The sequence below is a fragment of the Barbatula barbatula genome (assembly GCF_947034865.1).
Source record: "Barbatula barbatula genome assembly, chromosome: 5".
NCBI lineage: Eukaryota > Metazoa > Chordata > Actinopteri > Cypriniformes > Nemacheilidae > Barbatula > Barbatula barbatula.
The window spans coordinates 6,267,171-6,284,615 of record NC_136769.1 but is presented as its reverse complement, the minus strand read 5'-3'; the positions used below and the strand labels follow the sequence as shown (position 1 = coordinate 6,284,615).

At 39.4% G+C, this 17,445-nt stretch overlaps 4 protein-coding genes across 7 annotated transcripts; 1 reads left to right on the top strand and 3 right to left on the bottom strand.

Annotated features, from left to right (window-relative positions):
* Nucleotides 1–85: 85 nt before the first annotated feature.
* On the bottom strand, nt 86–6,953 carry hmgxb4a (HMG box domain containing 4a). Of its 4 annotated transcripts, XM_079455463.1 has the most exons (14): nt 6,855–6,953; nt 5,575–5,656; nt 5,364–5,503; nt 4,379–4,457; nt 3,889–4,266; nt 3,640–3,786; nt 3,334–3,561; nt 2,634–2,815; nt 2,464–2,545; nt 2,319–2,383; nt 2,116–2,218; nt 1,856–2,031; nt 1,595–1,717; nt 86–971 (listed from the first exon to the last, which is right to left on the bottom strand). In XM_079455463.1, the coding sequence occupies exons 2-14, from the start codon at nt 5,615–5,617 to the stop codon at nt 927–929; spliced, it is 1,791 nt and encodes a 596-aa protein (XP_079311589.1). In that variant the 5' UTR covers nt 5,618–5,656; nt 6,855–6,953; the 3' UTR covers nt 86–926. The 4 variants fall into 4 exon arrangements, with proteins under 4 accessions (XP_079311589.1, XP_079311588.1, XP_079311586.1 ...); XM_079455462.1 differs by having other exon boundaries at nt 3,640–4,266; nt 6,855–6,932; XM_079455460.1 differs by having other exon boundaries at nt 90–971; nt 1,856–2,218; nt 3,640–4,266; nt 6,855–6,932.
* ankrd54 (ankyrin repeat domain 54) lies at nt 6,862–10,026 on the bottom strand. The gene is made up of 8 exons (XM_079455464.1): nt 9,349–10,026; nt 9,085–9,132; nt 8,892–8,990; nt 8,573–8,644; nt 8,311–8,358; nt 8,057–8,181; nt 7,550–7,657; nt 6,862–7,422 (listed from the first exon to the last, which is right to left on the bottom strand). Exons 1-8 carry the CDS (start codon nt 9,671–9,673, stop codon nt 7,348–7,350), a joined length of 900 nt encoding a protein of 299 aa, XP_079311590.1. The 5' UTR covers nt 9,674–10,026; the 3' UTR covers nt 6,862–7,347.
* On the top strand, nt 9,375–17,443 carry hmox1a (heme oxygenase 1a). Its single transcript, XM_079455465.1, has 8 exons — nt 9,375–9,712; nt 15,145–15,246; nt 15,323–15,365; nt 15,666–15,777; nt 16,169–16,384; nt 16,583–16,855; nt 16,959–17,007; nt 17,111–17,443. The coding sequence occupies exons 3-8, from the start codon at nt 15,325–15,327 to the stop codon at nt 17,215–17,217; spliced, it is 798 nt and encodes a 265-aa protein (XP_079311591.1). The 5' UTR covers nt 9,375–9,712; nt 15,145–15,246; nt 15,323–15,324; the 3' UTR covers nt 17,218–17,443.
* On the bottom strand, nt 10,128–14,237 carry foxred2 (FAD-dependent oxidoreductase domain containing 2). The gene is made up of 10 exons (XM_079457670.1): nt 14,068–14,237; nt 13,490–13,715; nt 12,972–13,277; nt 12,634–12,885; nt 12,217–12,549; nt 11,944–12,110; nt 11,705–11,870; nt 11,408–11,634; nt 11,067–11,237; nt 10,128–10,914 (listed from the first exon to the last, which is right to left on the bottom strand). The coding sequence occupies exons 2-10, from the start codon at nt 13,708–13,710 to the stop codon at nt 10,688–10,690; spliced, it is 2,070 nt and encodes a 689-aa protein (XP_079313796.1). The 5' UTR covers nt 13,711–13,715; nt 14,068–14,237; the 3' UTR covers nt 10,128–10,687.
* Nucleotides 17,444–17,445: the final 2 nt, after the last annotated feature.

Genomic DNA, 17,445 nt, shown 5'->3' with positions numbered 1-17,445 from the left:
CTTATTATCTAATACAATGATTTTCAATGTAAATGTAATATTTCAGTATAAGGGTTATTTATAGGAATGAAAGCCATTTATCCTTCCCTGTAGAAAACAAACCTATTCAACAAGATCTGTGCATTTAATGAAAATACTTTTGCTCCAAATAAGCAGATGTAAACGAATGTACTGCATGTGTCAATGCAAATATATTATACATCATCTAAAACACCTAACAATCACTTGTTTAAAATGGTCATACCTTTAAAGGTGCAGTAAGTATTCGTTGAGTAACGGAGTCTAAATATCCGCATCATCTGATTTAAATATCGCAGTTACCAAATGACCGGATATTTCTGCCAAAAGTGCTTTTTGTACTTTTATAAGAGAGTAAAAAAAACTTATTGCACCTTTAAAGTGGTTTTACACATGCTTGTCCTGTAAACACGCTAAAAGCAATAAAACTATAAAATTACAACATATACATTAAAAATGAAATATGTGACATGACATGACAGTGCACTTGAATTGCTGTTGGTATAAATAAACTCAAAATTAAATGATAAAATAAAAACGTTTGGTCCTAAAATGAAACGCCACACATCTGTACAAAACAAACATAAGACATCGTAACCGAGTAAGTTTACAAATATTTCACCGCACATACAGACACATTTACAGACTGCTTACAACAGACTGTAACTCTGAAACATGGAGACGTAAAACACAAACGTGAAATGTAACCCTTACAATTCTTCAGTAAAAAAGCATCTTTTTTTAAAAACATTAAAAAACGACTAACGTTTAAAATACTGTTCTTTAAAAAACATGTCAGAGACTATGCATTTCCATTGCTTTGTTCAACAGTGATGAGAAAAAGTTACTCCTCTGCAAGTCCTCGGTTGGAGGTCAACTCAGTCTTTTGTAAGTGCAGGGAGAGCGATTCATAGTCCAGGCATGATGTAAGCGATGTTGTCCAGGGTATTCGACTGTTAAAACAAGAGAGGACATGGATTGAAATCACTGGTTTTGTATAGGAGTAAAGTCCTATATGAATTTTCTATAAATAGCATTGGATGCCAATTTGAAATATGACAAAGTGAACACTATTAATGGGCAAAATTCTCATTTCAACCATTTCAATTTTTATGTAATCATCATTTCAGGATGTGTAGTGATCATTCACGGCCAGTGTCTGTTTAACTTTAACAAAATCAAACCTCAGGAGTGACAAAGTCATTCAACAGCAATGCGAAATGAAAACCTGGATTTTTTCACAGTTATCACATACAAAATTATTCTGGGAATATTCCTAAATACATGAGAAAATATTACTGTTGTTATTGCTTAAAAGTGAATCTGAACTATTTCCACCTCTTTCCCCACATCTTTCTCATTTTTAAATAAATGCAAATAGAAACAATATTTCTATTTAACATTTGGTAGAAATATTGTTCAGAGTTCACAGAATGAAATACAAATACGAATAAATAGTAAATTCAGAAAATTGCATTAAATTGTTCTCTTACTTTTCTCTCTAGAGGCTGTATATGATTAATTCTTAGTGTGATCTAGAGGACGAGAAAGTGCAGTGTGTGAATGTTTGTCTCACCAGGACGTTCCTCGGGCAGCCGTTGAGCTGTGGGACCTGAGCTGTCAGACAAGTTAATGGACCAAGAGCACATAAGATTGAGTCCAAAAGAACAGAAAGACTGCCAGAAACTGCAACCATTCCCTAAAATAGAGTAAAGACGTTTATTGAAAAACAATCTGAATGTCAAAGCCAAGTTCACATAAATAGCAAATCAGACTGTTATAGAATAGGTTGTGGGAAAATAACCATAAATTGTAATTTATTGTATTTTAATATCACCTCTGTTTCCTGAAGTCGATGTCCAATGAGAGACAAAGACTCGCCCAATAGCTGCAGATGAGCAGCCGCGTCTATGGGATCGACATCTGGTACCCGAGCAGGAGACAAGGACATGCCCATAGCCGAGCGACTCGGTGGGGTCAATCCTGCCCCTAAACCGACTGCTTTACTGACACCTGAATCGAACAAAGCACATGAGAATACTGAACTATAGAAACAGCTTAAAGTGTTGAGATTCATGGAAAAAGCTTTGGTGTCACCTTTGCTTTTGCTGTCAGATGTTGTCGAGGTTCTTCGTTTGACTGTCATGGCTTCAGCTTTATTCTGCTTGTGCTGGAGATATTGAGCTTTCTGTCTCCAAACCTTTAGTGAGGGGTAGAAAGAGGACGGAGGATCAAAAGTCTATCCGAAACTTTTCTCAGTAACTTTTCATTTATAATCTATAAGGTAAACAAGTGCTGACCAGTTTGTCTTTTTCAGGTAGTTGCTTCCACACCTCTGCGAGTTTCTTACTCAACTCGCCGAAGACTGGAGAAAAAATGAATTAAATGAACCAACAAGGACAAGGCAGCCAATCACGAGACAGCAATATGAACGACAGCTTTTACCTAATCCCGGCTGCTCGGCGTTGATATTGACTCTGTACTCTTTACAGAACACCTGATATGCTGTTGTGTTCTTCTTCTTCGACTGACACAAGAACAAAACATTTGACGTTATAATGTTGTGAATAAGAAGTCAAAGTGATTTTTAACAGCCAACTAACCATTTAGCTCACCTTGTCCTTCTCCTGTTTCTCTCTTTCTTTTTCTTCTTTCCTTTTTTTCTTGTCGACCATCACTTCCATGTTTTGATGATGATGATGATGAGCCGGAGTGGGAGGAGCCACAGCGCAAACAACACCAGATACGCTGTGATTGGACGTGCTGTGAGAATGGGAGTGGCTTCTAGATGGATCCCCTGTTAAGCAAAGACAAATTGAACCAATCAGGGCTTCATACTGATTTGAGCGCCGTGTTCACACCATGTCATAGTTACTGTTATTACAGGATGACAACCTGTGATATTTTATTGTACATATCTTTAGACTCTTATCTTAATTATCTGTTTCTATGACAACACTTTTATTTTATTTTTTCATGCTATATAAGCAGAATTAATTTTTATATAGGTTATAGTTTATATTATTAATTTTCAGTTACATTGTTAAATACGGTGAATTTATTGTATTTCAGTTTTTATTTACTTTCCGATAATAATTGTAAAGCTCACACAACATATCAATTTTTTTTAGTACACAGATATATTATGTAAATTCAATTAACGGAAATGTTTTAATAGCTTTAGTAAACTATAATAACCTTTATATACGTTGTGAACACACCCAATGTTAAAATACTACGAAAAATAATCGAGAATAATTCTTGTTTTAGGTTCCTAACTAAATATATTAGCAACAACTACCAATCAGATCTCACCTGGACTTTTCTTTCCTCCAGATCCTCCTTTACTGTGTTTCTTCTCTCTTGACCCCTTCTCTCGCTCTCTGTCTCTCTCTTTATCCTTCTTCTTTTTGCTCTTCTTGCTCTTCTTCTTCTTTTTTGACAGGTGTGTGTAGGAGTCATCGATCACCAACTCGCCGGCCTCCAGTTCTCCTGACGACGAGCTGTCGGCTCCCATGGGCCCGAAAGAGCCACCGTAATGACCTTGCACGATAAAAAACCTTAAATAAAGTACTTTCTTTATGATTTTCTCATTTACATCATATTCCTCATTTTACTCACCGACAACCTCCACCTCTTTCCCGACCACAGGCAACGGCTCTCGGCTGTGCTGCTTCTTCTTCGGTGGCTTAGACGTTTTGTCTTTGTCTTTCTCCTTCTTCACCACTCCTTTCTTCAAGGTGGACGGCGGATGATGGCCCACAGCACCTGAGGATGAGGAAGACGTGTGGTGTGGTAAGGAGAATCCCTCATTTGTCCCTAAACCTTCATTTTTTTCCTTTGAGGAAAGGATGAGTTTCATCTTCAGACCTTCAGCTTCACACAGGGTCAGCGGCTCTCCTTTCCCGGCTCCTCCATGAAACAGCAGCGATTTCGAGGATGAAGAGTGTTTCTTAGAAGAAGACGAGCCGGGCGGGCGCGATTGGGGGAAGAGGTGGCCGCTCTTGGAGCTGCCCTCGCGCTTGCGGTCTTTGGAGTTGGAGTGAGAGCTGGAGTGAGTGGGGTAGGATGGTTTTTTGTGGAGGTGAGGGGCGGGGTCAGAGCCCGTGGCCAGCGGTGAGGTGATGGCCTCCAGTAGGCCCATGGCTGTGTCTGTGGAATGGGACGGGTGGGAGGAGGAAAGCGAGGGTGAACGATCTGAAGACTTGCGCTTTTTCTTATGTGCGGGCTGACCAGAGCTGTGATGATCTGTGGAGATTGGAAATAGTCTGGTGTCAACAATTTGGTTGTCTTAGAAGAAGCCTAGCAAGACAACATGTTCTGGAACCGGCCAAACGTTACAAATAAAACAGTTTTTCACCTCTGTGGTGGTATTCTTCACTCGAGTGCTTCTTTTTTTTCTTGTGCGAATCTGTTCCTAATAGAAAAAGATCAGAGTCCTGAAGAGAGACAACATGGCGCATTAAAACAGGTAGATTTCATTCCAAACAGTGTCGGCGAGCAAATAATGGGCACACATAAACCTGCAACTACGTGTACAAGAGTACAATGACAAGTGTACTGAGAAGGACAGATACAGGTCTGAATCCATCTCACACCAGATGTCACATCTACCTGGGTAACATAACATCAAGTTGCGTGTGTATAACAGGAATAGGTCAACCAAAAAGTGTACTCACCCTCATTCCATCCCAGATATACAATAACACAAGCAAACCATTTTATACTAAAATGAACCAAAAATCACATGCATCCATCATAAAAGCAGGCCGATCCAAACTATTCTAGCTAAAAAGAAGAGTTAATAAATGAGTTATTTAAAGTATTCTGTAGCAAAAACAATGTGTGTAATAAAAAGTGTTTCATGTTTTTAGCTTGATTAAACATTTTGATTAATATATTTCCAAAATATATAAGCTCTAATGTCAAATATGGAAGTAATATTATGTGTCTTGAGACACACAATAATCACTGAGATTTCAATGTATCTACATCGTTGTCATATTTTAATTTAGTTTCAATATCGCTCTCACTTAATAAACTTTAAATATATTTTTTTTAATCAATGACGGATGGATGTTGTTTTTGGGAGCTTCAACATTTTGGGTTCTGTTATAAAAAGTTCAACTGAAGAAAGCAAGCCAAACAAATCTGAAATGCCAATGGAGGAAGAGTGAATTATAAGAGAATTTTTAAACACCTAAGCAGATTAACAGACCAATGACCTTAATAAAGGCACAGTTCATCCAAAATATGGAAATCCTGTCTGCTCCACTGTTACAGAACACACAAAAAACAATGCAACTTGATGTGTGATGTTACCATATCTATCGCCCTGCCGTTACCTTGTGTTGTTTCTTGGAGGTTTTGCGCACCTGCGCTGCAATTTCTTCTTCCTCTCTTAACAGATCTTTATACGACCGCCTCTTCTCCCTCTGACTGCGACCCGCAACAAGACCAACATCTCCTTCCATCCCTGACACCTCTGTGCAAACGACCATTTTCATCATCATCAGCTTCTTTTTCAATGTGCCTTGAGTCTTGTTTATATCTTACCCATCATTCCTTTCTTCTTTATCTCCTCAAAGGCCATGGTCATTCTGGGATCGTCGGGGTGGGATAAATCTCTCTGGATATTCTAGTGTATGGGAAAAGATTTAAGATCTGTGCGGTCAGACAGACAACAGAATCACTTTGATGAAAGTATTCAAAACAAGATAATAATAAGTTATAAGCTAAAACGTTTGTGTTTGTTTACTTTTTTGGTTGCACTGCTTATCCCTGCTATCGAAGCCAAAACAAATGGACTGAAACCTATTTATTTTATGGCTTCTTTTACGCTGTCAGTTCTCCGTAAAAGCTTTGGAAGACCATTTAAAAAGATCGATGGACCGTTTAAACGCATTTTTTATGAAATCTTAACATCGTATTTGCTTCGTGCCATTTTTGGATCTACGCACAGCCAGAAATAAAACTTTTGTTTGGCGCAATGTCCCTCTTCTCAATTCATCCTTATGATTTCTTGTCATTGCTCTAACTTTTTCTTTAAATAGTCATTTCTTTAATCACCGTACTGTTCGTTTTTATTGTGGCTCTGCATGTTTAATGATGTTTGGTTTATTTGTTTTTTCACCCAGGTTTCCTTTATTTTATATTCTTGTCTTTACAATTTGTTCTTTTTGTCTAATGCCCCATGACCCATCTTTTAGGAGAGGAAATGACAAATGAGAATTTCTCTGACTGTAGCAAAGTACAAGTGACATTAAAAACCTTGAATGTTATGCAAAGGTACAAAGTAACCAAAATACTGAAAAACATCAAGGACTCCTTTGTTTCTAATTCACGGTTTCATCCAGTTGCAACAATGTTGCATGCACAAATGTTAAATGACAGATCGGTAACAGACTCGCAACACATGTTTCAGCTTTCTTACAGCCAGAACTTTATTCAACACTGTAATGGCTGCCACATTAACAGCAATCCCAACACAATGAATATGAAGATCTGCCTCAAAACTCATTATTGGCCATTTCCCGCCTACTTTCAAAGAGATGCACACGCTCACACACCCCCTTATCCTCACTTCATCGGGATCCAGCTCCCTTCCCCGTCTCAACTATACGCGACGCGGGCAGCTGCGTCCCTGCCGGATAGTCCCGTGCGCGCAGACCCGCTGCTTCCACACAAGTAGGCCGGTATCGGGTTCCAAATGAATAAACGGCGGATTCGCATCATGCAATTTTCAAGATGTCTACAGCACTGCAAGAATACGGTAGTTTGCATGCATTTTGGGTGGAGATAAAGGTGACGTTTAGCAAGAATCGGTGAAACGTTACCTCGGCTTGTGGTTGGGTTTAGATGCCGCGCGACGCCATCTTTGATAGGAGTCAACAACAAAACCAGAAAAGAGGGAGGGGCTTGAGAGCAGAGAGTGTATCACAACAATGAAAGTCCCCATTTTTATCCCAAAATCACTATTAAAATAAGCATACTTGATATTTATTCTGATATCATTGCAAAAAGGATGCTATACGTTGTGTTGGATCACTACCAATGCAAACAGAGACCTTGTACAATAATGGCATCTTTTATTAGGCAGTATTTTGGTCACTTGCAAAATGTGTGAGCAAACGGTGACAGAATTGGCTACAATAAAGGCGTAGGTAACGAAAACAAAAATAAAATGCGATGCAGTATTTCTCAGTTAAACATGGATTTAAATAACCAGAATTATGCAGATGTGCTTTATATAGGCATGTCATTTCTATATAGCTCTTCTTAGCCGACTCTCATCATCGTTTGGGTTCTCTGCCGCTCTCACGTTCGTCTCTACCGGTCTCCCATATTCTGCATCTGAATGCTGAGAGACGTAAAACTGGCCAGTAAATCGGTCACCTCGTCCACCTGTGAAACACGTTAGAATGAAACCGCTTTAGAGACAGACACAAAACCTGATTTACAAGAAAAGCGAAACTTTATTCGATTGAGAAGAGATCGGAGTACATCATCTCGTAAGATGCGCATGATTTACCTGTTCTCTGGTGCGGGTGTTTTGTAGCTGATTCGAGATGTCCTCTAGTTTCTCCTTCTCTGCATTCTGCCCCATTATATTCAGATATTCCCGCAGCATTTGAATAATCTACAAACACATTCAGAGGTGATCAGATGCGTGTCTTTTTGAGAACACACAGTAGTGGCCAAAAGTGATGTCCAACCTAGGAAAACTGATGTCTTCATCCTTTCTATGATCACATTATTATATTTGTATGAATGTTGAGTAGTTGGGAGTGCTTGGAGTAAAAACTGAAGCCCAGTTTTTTTTTATTTCCTTAAATAAAAACCATATAACGTAATATAACGCACCAAATAATACTGCTAATTTCAGTTCTTTCTCCCTTTAATACTTCATTCTTATATTTTAATGGCCACTACTGTACGTTGTACATTTGTAGTTAAACATATTAAGACTTTTACAGTGATACCGAGATTTTCAATGTGTATAAAGTGATGTATGGAGAAATCAGGTGTTTTTTATCACCTGCGTGACCTCTCCTCTGAGCGTGTCTATGCTACGCGACTCTCCTTCCTGTAAAATGTTGAGCTTTGAACGGGCGAGATGTAGAGGTGTCCTGCCGGCACGGTCCAAGGCATCAACACGTGCACCTACCAAGAAAACGCTGAATTCAGTTTGCAGATAGGGTTGCGGACAAGCCTGAGGTTTAATTTTATTGCAAAAACTCAAAAGAAAAAGATTTATGCAGCCTAACAATGGACCAGTTTAGCTTATCTTACCTCCTCTGAGCAAGGTTGTTATAACAGGCACATGGTTGGTGCAGGCAGCTGTAGAAGATAAATAAAGCTTTTGCAAACAATTTCCAAAGGACTTACTGTACAGGACACGGACACATTCAAAACATAAAACAGAAAAGGCAGTAATAGGCAGGGATTACAGACATCTCCAATGTCTCATAGATATGAAAGAGGCTTACACAATGACTAAATCCAAAATAATGAGCCAATTTCATCTTAACTTTCAATGTAACTTCCATCTTACCAAGATGCAGAGGTGTGTTTCCAAGACTGTCTCTCTGGTTTGGGTTCGCTCCATAACTCAGCAGTAGCTTAACTATATTATAGAAAAAATATCTTAACCCAATAAAATAACATTTGCATTCGCATAGCATTGACACATTGAAAGCCACTACGAAAAGTCAACAATGTTTGCCTTCATCTCGCTTTCAATGTCATCGCAATTCTTTGCAAAACTAAATATTCAATGACAAAAATCTAGAGTTAAACTTCAAGGTTCATTCTTCAGAATAGCATGCACCAAAAGACAGTCATGTTAAAGGAGAGCATTTCTCTCAACATACCGATAGTCTCATTTCCGTTGCAGGAAGAAAAGTGCAAGGCAGTCCTCCCCTTGTCATCCGCGGCGCAAGCATCAACACCATCTTCCAGCAGTCTTTGAACTGAAAAATAATAAATGTGAGCATTTTATAACCGCACTGTAGTTCAGATCCTATCATGCAAGTTTAACTAACTTATACTCTTGATGATTCTCACCTGTGTCAATGTCACTGCTATTGGCGGCTTCTCTGAGTCTCTTCACAGCTTTGGAGAGGCAAAAATACAACAGGTTAGGCCAAGTCCTGGATACAATCATCTGACATTCAAACCCACAGCCTCTGTTTTTTAGTACTAAGCTTTACAAGCTGAGCTCCAGGAAATGCAAATATAACAACTCATAAACAGTATGACAGTTTGCATACAAAGAGCAAGGTCTCTGTATCAAACGCTAAACAACTAAATGTAAATGCATGCACTCACCATACAGGTCTTTCCCAACGGGCCCCATATTCCTCCGGACTCTTCCTAGCCGCTTCACCCTGCTCGGGGTGATCTTACCAGGCGAGCTCCGTCCCGTCTGCAGCAGCTCACCGGGTTTCCATAACAAGTGCAGATACCGGTGGTCCTTATCGGCGGACGGTCGGGTTCGGTTCAGTCTCAGCGCGCTCAGTGTGTCTAGACGCGAGATACTGAACCCGACCGCACCCGTGCCCGCTTCCATCGGCGTCTCTTCCTCTCGTTTCTCGCCGTCTCCGCACCGGTCACCATCCGAGGCGCCTGCAACCACCGGGCTCGACCCGTCCATGTTTTAAAGGCGATATCGGGCAAATGTCACTGTCAGTAGGTAAGATGTCAAGGACTAATTCTGCATGTTCACACAAGTCACGTTCTTCACGGCCGCGTTTTTGTCAACACGTTAAAGTAAACAAACAATTCTGCCGTCCTGTCCATACCGATGCATTATTGTAACGCAGAAAGCAATTGTAAGAAGCTGCAGCGACCTACACTCCTGAATTGAGCCAAAATGGCGTCGTTTCCATGTTTTCAGCTTGGTTTTAGTAAAATGCGTTTGCATTGCTCACTCTGAATAACTGATTTTCAATGCAGCCAATCGGAATCGAGGTTGTTCGGGCTTGCTCGTCCAATCAGGGAACGTATGGTGGCGACGTAGTCAACGCGTTTAAATCCGTCAGGAACAATCATTTTAAGATGAAGTACACAATTTTGTATGAAAAATATATATAAATAAAATATTTAAACAACAGTATGTTTAAATCCCGTTAAGTCTTGTATGCTGCAATGTTATATTTTGTATTAGCAGCAACTGAACATTTCTGAAATATTCAAAGAATAAAAAGTGATATTCAATAAGTGTTTGTATGTTATTATTATACATACTTATATACCAGCAAAATATTTAAACGTCTACCAGTGATTACATTTTCAACAGGATTTCGTAACACATAGCCTACAAAGATATTGGATGTCTTTAAATACATTTACCCATTCAATATTGTAAGTACTCTCGTGAAAATACGTCTCGTAAAATACCTTTGACAACAGTAAAAAAATAAGTTATGCATGGTAGCCTACTGCACACCAAACTCAACAAACGTAAAACAATACACAAAGCAAAACTTTGGCTTATAAAAACTGTGGTGTGATAATAGTCTTATTGACTCTTTTAAACAGGTATGGTATATATGTTCATAATCTCAGCATGCAAAATGTGGGAAATGCGTTTACAAAAGGTTCTGTGAGAACTTGGAGGTAGATGAAACAGAACTGATTGTCTTTGGTTTCAATAGTCTTGATGCCTTCAGAGGTCAAAGTTGATCCTTGAGACAACAGCAGCACCAGCATGTGTTAGGTATTCGGGAACTGATGTGTCAGGGGAAACGTCTCCCTGATGATCTGGCATAAGTCCTGCCTCACGGGCATGTCGCCATAAGTGACTGTTGCCTAATATGCCCTGCTTTTTTAAGTAACCCTGACGACAGAAGACGGGTGGGTTACGACTGGTGAGGGACATAAGGAAACAGGATTCTAAAGAGAAAGAAATAAGACATTTTTAAATGCACATCAAGTATCCCCAATGAAAAAAAATATTTCAGTTGAACGTTTCATCTAAAGGGTGTCCGTATTGACCCAGTTTTCTTTTCTAATATATGCTCAGAATTTACTCTGAATATACTGACCAGCATAAAAGGGTCTGAGGTCAGTTTGAAGGCAGTGCTCAAGGAAGTGTCTGAGAGGCTGACTGTGTGATATGGGCTGATCCCATTCTGTTAAGAAGTCCTCGACCATGTGATGCACGGCCTCAGGTCGTGGGAGGGGCCAACCTGCTGGACGCAGTCTCATATCTTTCTCTATAGGAACATACAGGTTACAATGATTCATCTTTAATAGTTAGAAATATGAGCATTTATTTATCATCCATTTTGTGCATTATCATTTTTGAAGTGCAGTTTGTGCATTATGTGCCTTATCATGCACTACAATATCACAAACTGAGAGCCCCTGAATGAACATCTTTTACCTGTTGGTAGTGTCTTGTAGTAGTACAATACTGGATGGAGGAAGTTGGACCTCCATGCTTTGGTCCATTCTGACTCAGCCCGACCCGGTCCTAGTGTATCGGTGTGGTTCAGTCCATACTGCATGACCAAGACCAGAAGCCCCTGTTCTGAAACATGTCGCCCAGACAGTGCAGGCATCTGGGACAGGGCCTGTATAGGAAACTCCTCCAGATATTCACAGTGAGACCTAGAAAGTAAAAATTTTATTTTATTTTAAACACACACAAATTTACAAATCACAAAAATATATTTCTTACCCTCGCAGTAGAATAATGTCTCCCAGTAGCGCAAACATCTGGTACGGGCCTGAAGCTTCATTCACCCTTTTAAGAATCCACGACTGCAGCTGACTGATGGGTAACTTTGTAGCGGGCCAAGCAATGTTATGATAACGTTGCTCCAGGACTTTGTGAACAGCTTGTACTACAGTGGCATGAGGTATTTTAATAGTATCTTAATGTGTTACGGACAACGAAGTTTGTAGTGTAGCACTCACCTGTGTAGCGAAAGCCATGAATAAACCCTCCAGCTGACAGACGATAGTCTCTGGAGTGGGCCGCCGTGCCGAGCACAAACAAGTTGGGCGTCCCTCTGCCTTCGTACCAGGCTGTTACCCCTGGCAGCCGGCCTCGGGCAGCACTGCTTTGAGGGGGCTGTGCAGATCTGAAAAAAATTTAATGTAATGAGAGGCTGAGCATCTTTTGCATGGCTGTTTTTGTGAACGCTATTCATTAAAAATATTGTAGATGTCATTATATTGTGATTCTACCCATCGAAAATGGAGAAGTTGAAACGGAAGCCCAGGCATCGGATCACTCTGTCATACGGCTGTCTGAGCGAAAAGTTATCCGTATGGTAACCAGGTAGATTTCGCGCCGTGACGTTGGAACTCTTCTTGCTGCTCTGGTTGTCCAAAAGTTCCGACAGAGTAAAATAAAGCTGCTCTTTTGCTTTGAGAGATTTTCCACTTCTTTTCCTTCCCGTCCTTCTTTTTCCCTCATTGTTTACCCTACGGACAATTGCAATATCATCCAGTCTTCCCTCTACTAGACCATCCAGAGATTTCAGCTGGTATGTGTCTAATAACTCATTATTCACTGCTCTGAAAACAAAAGTGTAAATATTTTAAATTACAGAATAGAACAGAATAGATCAGTACGGTATGACAAGGTCTCAAATTTGATACCTGAGGTCCCCAACGTAGTGTGTTTGCCATGCCAGTCGTACAGGACTGGGGCTGTACAGGTGAATCCGGCTTGCTCTACCCAAGATGCTCTGTGCCGTCTCAAAGGCAGAGTTTCCCTTGCCGAGGATCAACACAGCTTGGTCTTTAAACTCTTCAGGATCGGTGGGAATAGACTCATAACCTTCCACCAGGTCAGAACCGAGAAAATCCACCTGCTGTGGAACCCAAAGACCAGTGGCCACCAGCAGGACACTACAGGGAAAAAAAGTGTAAAAAAAAGATACCAAAGAGGATACACACTATTGAAAATGTGTTCAAATAACGAAAGCAATTATCACCGGCACTGATAACGGACACCATTCTGATCGGTCAGGATATAGCCTCGGTCTCCGCGGAAACCTAATGCTTTAATTCTCCCGATATCAACTCCATATTTAACCTTCAGTCCCAGCTCTTGTTCAAACAGAGAGAGGTAGCGTGGGTAGTCATCCGCATTGGGATAAAGCTCTCTGCTTATTCGCTGAAACAAAAGGTCGGGCCTGTCGCTCAATAGAGAGTTCCAATCATGGCGCAGATTGAATTCTCTGTTCCGCCTCCCGGTGTATATTTTGTTTATGCTGATGAGCTTTCTGTGGCGAGGATATCTGAAGAAACACAAGAAAACAAGAGTGACTTTAGTAATCTCTTAATATTTTCCCTTTAATGAGATATATCTATATAAGACAGAATGAAGTGTGCAGCTGATCCGACTCCACATTTATCATCTTCGTTAGGTTGTAATGCATAAGGTTCCTTGTATAAATCCTTCTAGCCCAAAAACAGAAAACACATCCAGCATCTTTCAGAGATCACGCACTTGTTGAAGAAGCTGCCCGCTCCAGAGTTTCGCTCCAGTATGATATAATCTCTCTGACTCCTGGAGAGAAAGTATCCCATCTGGAGCCCTGCGGGTCCGGCTCCCAGCACACAGTACTCGTGGCGCAGTGTGTCATTACTGCCATGAGGATCAGAACCAGAACTGGCCAAGACCAGGTTCAGGACACATAGAAGCCAGAAGAGATGTCGAATTGGACTCATGAGGCCTGCGGGTGTAGACATAAAAACCAGACTTAAACTAAAACCATTAGCTGTGTTGGTATTATTAACAATTATTAAAGATAAATAAGTGTATTCATTCAAATAGTTAAGAAAAATATAGATAGAATAGAAAAACAAATGCTTTAATTTCTACCTAATGTACAACTAACCTCAAGTATCCTACCATATAACAAAAACATCATATTATCAAAACAACGTTTTATTCATGTATAAGTATTTTAACGTAAGACATTGCAGCTAATGAAGTCACATAAGGCTTCTGTGTTGAGCAACATCCAGCACATAAGCGCGAAAAACACTATCAAGTGTAAATATATTGCCATCAAACAAACATACCGCCCACTGCTGCTGCTCCTACGATCCTTTAATGTCCGAGATATGAAAAATAAATATCAGGGATTGTATAAACTACATCTTCAGGGTTGCACGGCTTTCATAACATCGTCCTACTAGAAGAGAAGAGCGCACGAATGACGTCATGAACGGATTGACTTCAGAACGGAGCCAATGACATACACCGTGGGCGTGGTTAAACTGCGCTCTTGTTCACGCCCACTCGAATGGTCTTCCCGACCTGTATCACTTGTCGTGTTTTAGACTCTCAAATCTGTTCTGTTTGACCTTTTTTAACCTTTATATGATAGTTATTGTGTCGTTTTTCACAGTTTATTTGCTCATTTATTCTTATATTTTATTCTTAAATAAAAATAATTAAGTAGGCCTACCAAATCAATAAAGGCATGCTTTTACAATTTTGCATGGTTTCAAAGCAGCTTTAAATACATTTAGGCAATATTTAGTGCAGGAAAGAGTTAGGATTATGAAAAACAAAGACGACCCACAATAGCCTATACAAGTATTAAGTATAACAGCGTAACTTTTTTTAGGTAGGTTCTGATTTGATCTGATTTGAGAAGGACGTTCACAATAAAAAAGATTTTTTATTTCATGAATATCTTACAAATTATTTCTATTTTTATTAACAAATTGTAAAATGTGTTGCCTGATATGCCGGAAAATGTTCATGCTGTGATCGTAACCCAGTCACAAGTTTCTGAGTTGAGCTCTGAATATTTCCTACAATTCATTAAACGGCACAGTCACGGTTTGAAAGTTGTAAGTCAGCATCTACTGCCTCGCTGTAATGCTGTGTCATGTTTAGCAGCACACCAATAGGAAAACAGTACAGTCATGAAATCATTGTGTACACTACAGAGTCGTCCCCTTAACAGCAACAGTGTCTAAATAGCACTTAGTAACAACCCTTCAAGTACACTCAAGAGACTAAACACATTAAATCAAGTTATGTGATTCTCATTGCTGTCTCTTGGGAGACCGTGGCTTTCTGTCCAGTCATGTTTAGCACAAGCATTGGGAAACTGCATCAACATTTTCACTTCCTATTTGATCTAGCGGGTCATGTGGGATGGACTAACATATAAAAGGAACTGGAGCAGTTAGAGAGTTTACAGCGACACCGAGAACAGAGCAGAAGGCACTTCAACTACAACACAGGTAAAGATCTTGTAGATTTGTTTAGAACTGTTATTATGGAAAGTAACTATATTTAATGATAAACATGTTATTATAGGAATGGAATCTTTGAAGAACAAACCAGTAGACAGCCCTATCAGGTAAAAAGGCTCTATCATTTCTATTAGTATAAAGTCGTCATATAAAACAACAGATGTAACTCATATAAATGTTTGTTAATAGTTCTGTCCTGAAAAGACACCAAGTAGACAGAGCTGTAGTGAAAACACGCTTGTTTGCAGATAGTTTAGAAATATATTATTACACTCACCAAGTCAGTTAGAGAATAATAAAACTAACCAGTGCTGATAACAAGCACAAAGCAAATATCATTAATATGTCTGATAATATAAACACATAAACGCTGTTAATGAATGAACTGTGTTTTGTTTTCTCCACAGTGACTTGTCGGAGCAGATTAAAGCAGTGACTAAAGACAGTCATATAAGAGCGGAGAACACACAACTGATGCTCAGCTATCAGAAAGGACAGATCACACAAACACAGTATAAGGTAAGAAACTACAAAACTTACTGTGATATGGTTGTTTTCTTTTTTTACATTCCCATTTTATAAAGGTGCTAAAAAAAGTGCTATAAAAATCTAAAAATGTTTGTGTTGTAATATGGACAATATCTATTAAGATATGCATGTATTACAGTATGTATGTATGTATTGAGATAAATGTAAAAACAAAGAGATATTTTAAATATTATTAATAACAGCTTTGGTATAAGTTATTTTTTTAATTGAACGAAAAAACATTGTGTCCGGACAAAAGGGAGAGAGTAACAATATAACTAATACACAATATACCGCCTGTAAAAAGCAAGAAATAATCAAATAAAACAATACAGAACCTCACATTTTTAAATCCATCATCCACTATTTTTGTATTTTGCAGCTCCTGTTGTGTTCTCTGTATGAGATCTACCAAGCGCTTGAAGAGGAGCTGGACAGGAACTGTGATCACCCTGCAGTACAGCCCATCTATTTCCCCCAGGAGCTGGCACGGCTGGAGTCTCTGAACAAGGACCTGGAGCATTTCTTTGGACCTCAATGGAGGAAGAAAATATCAGTGCCTGCGGCCACACACAGATACACCCAGAGACTGAGAGAGGTATGCCTGTTTGATATTCCTCTATAACAGCATCCGTCAAACGCAGAGTAAATGATCATGCAAGGACCGTCATGACAGATTGATCGGTCAAGATGTTAAAGGGCCAGTCATACTGACTCTTTCTTATTAAATATGAGGAAATTAAATTCTAGCAAAATTTTCTCATAGCTCCGCACTCTCTGTTCCTCTATACTGTAGATCGGCAAAGACAGCCCCAATCTTCTGGTGGCACACACCTACACACGCTACCTAGGGGACCTGTCGGGAGGTCAAGTGTTAGGCAAAATTACCCAGAAATCCTTGGGGCTGAAAGGCGACAAAGGGATGGCGTTTTTCTCGTTTCCCGGAGTGACGAGCCCCAACAAATTCAAGCAGCTGTACAGGGGCAGAATGAACAGCATTGACTTAACAGAGCAGGAGAGACGGGACGTTCTGGATGAGGCCACGAGAGCGTTCGAGTTCAACATTGAGGTGAGTAAATGTTAAAAGAGGGCAAAATCTCTGCATTAAGTTTTTACAATTCAGTAAATCACTAATGTAGATTCAACTGAATTAAAAATATTCTTGTAAACAGGTTTTTGATGATCTTCAGAAAATGCTCAGCATCACAGAGGAAAATTCCAGTGAGTATCCAGTGACTGTATAAAAGATCAAATAAAAACCAGAGATTTGATATGGTAAGAAATATTATCGTTTAATCATCAAATCATTTTCGTTTTTGTTTAGGAAATGACATCACATCGAACACATTTGCCAGCTCTCCGGTTCTTCAGTTTGCTTTGGGTGTGGGGGTTGCTTTAGCAACTGTCGGAATGGGAGTTTATGCTTTTTGATTTATATTAAATACTGTATAAATATTGCAAGATGTTATCTACAAGTTTTTTAAACACTAATCAAAGACAATACTTTTAGTTTGCAAAGCCAATTAAATAATATTACTGTTACCGTCCAATTTATTAAAATATGTACATATGCTTGACATGAAAAATTAAAATGTTGTAAAATTAATGTTTGATCTGTGTCCTTGTATCTAGATATGAATAAAGACCAATATTGAAATT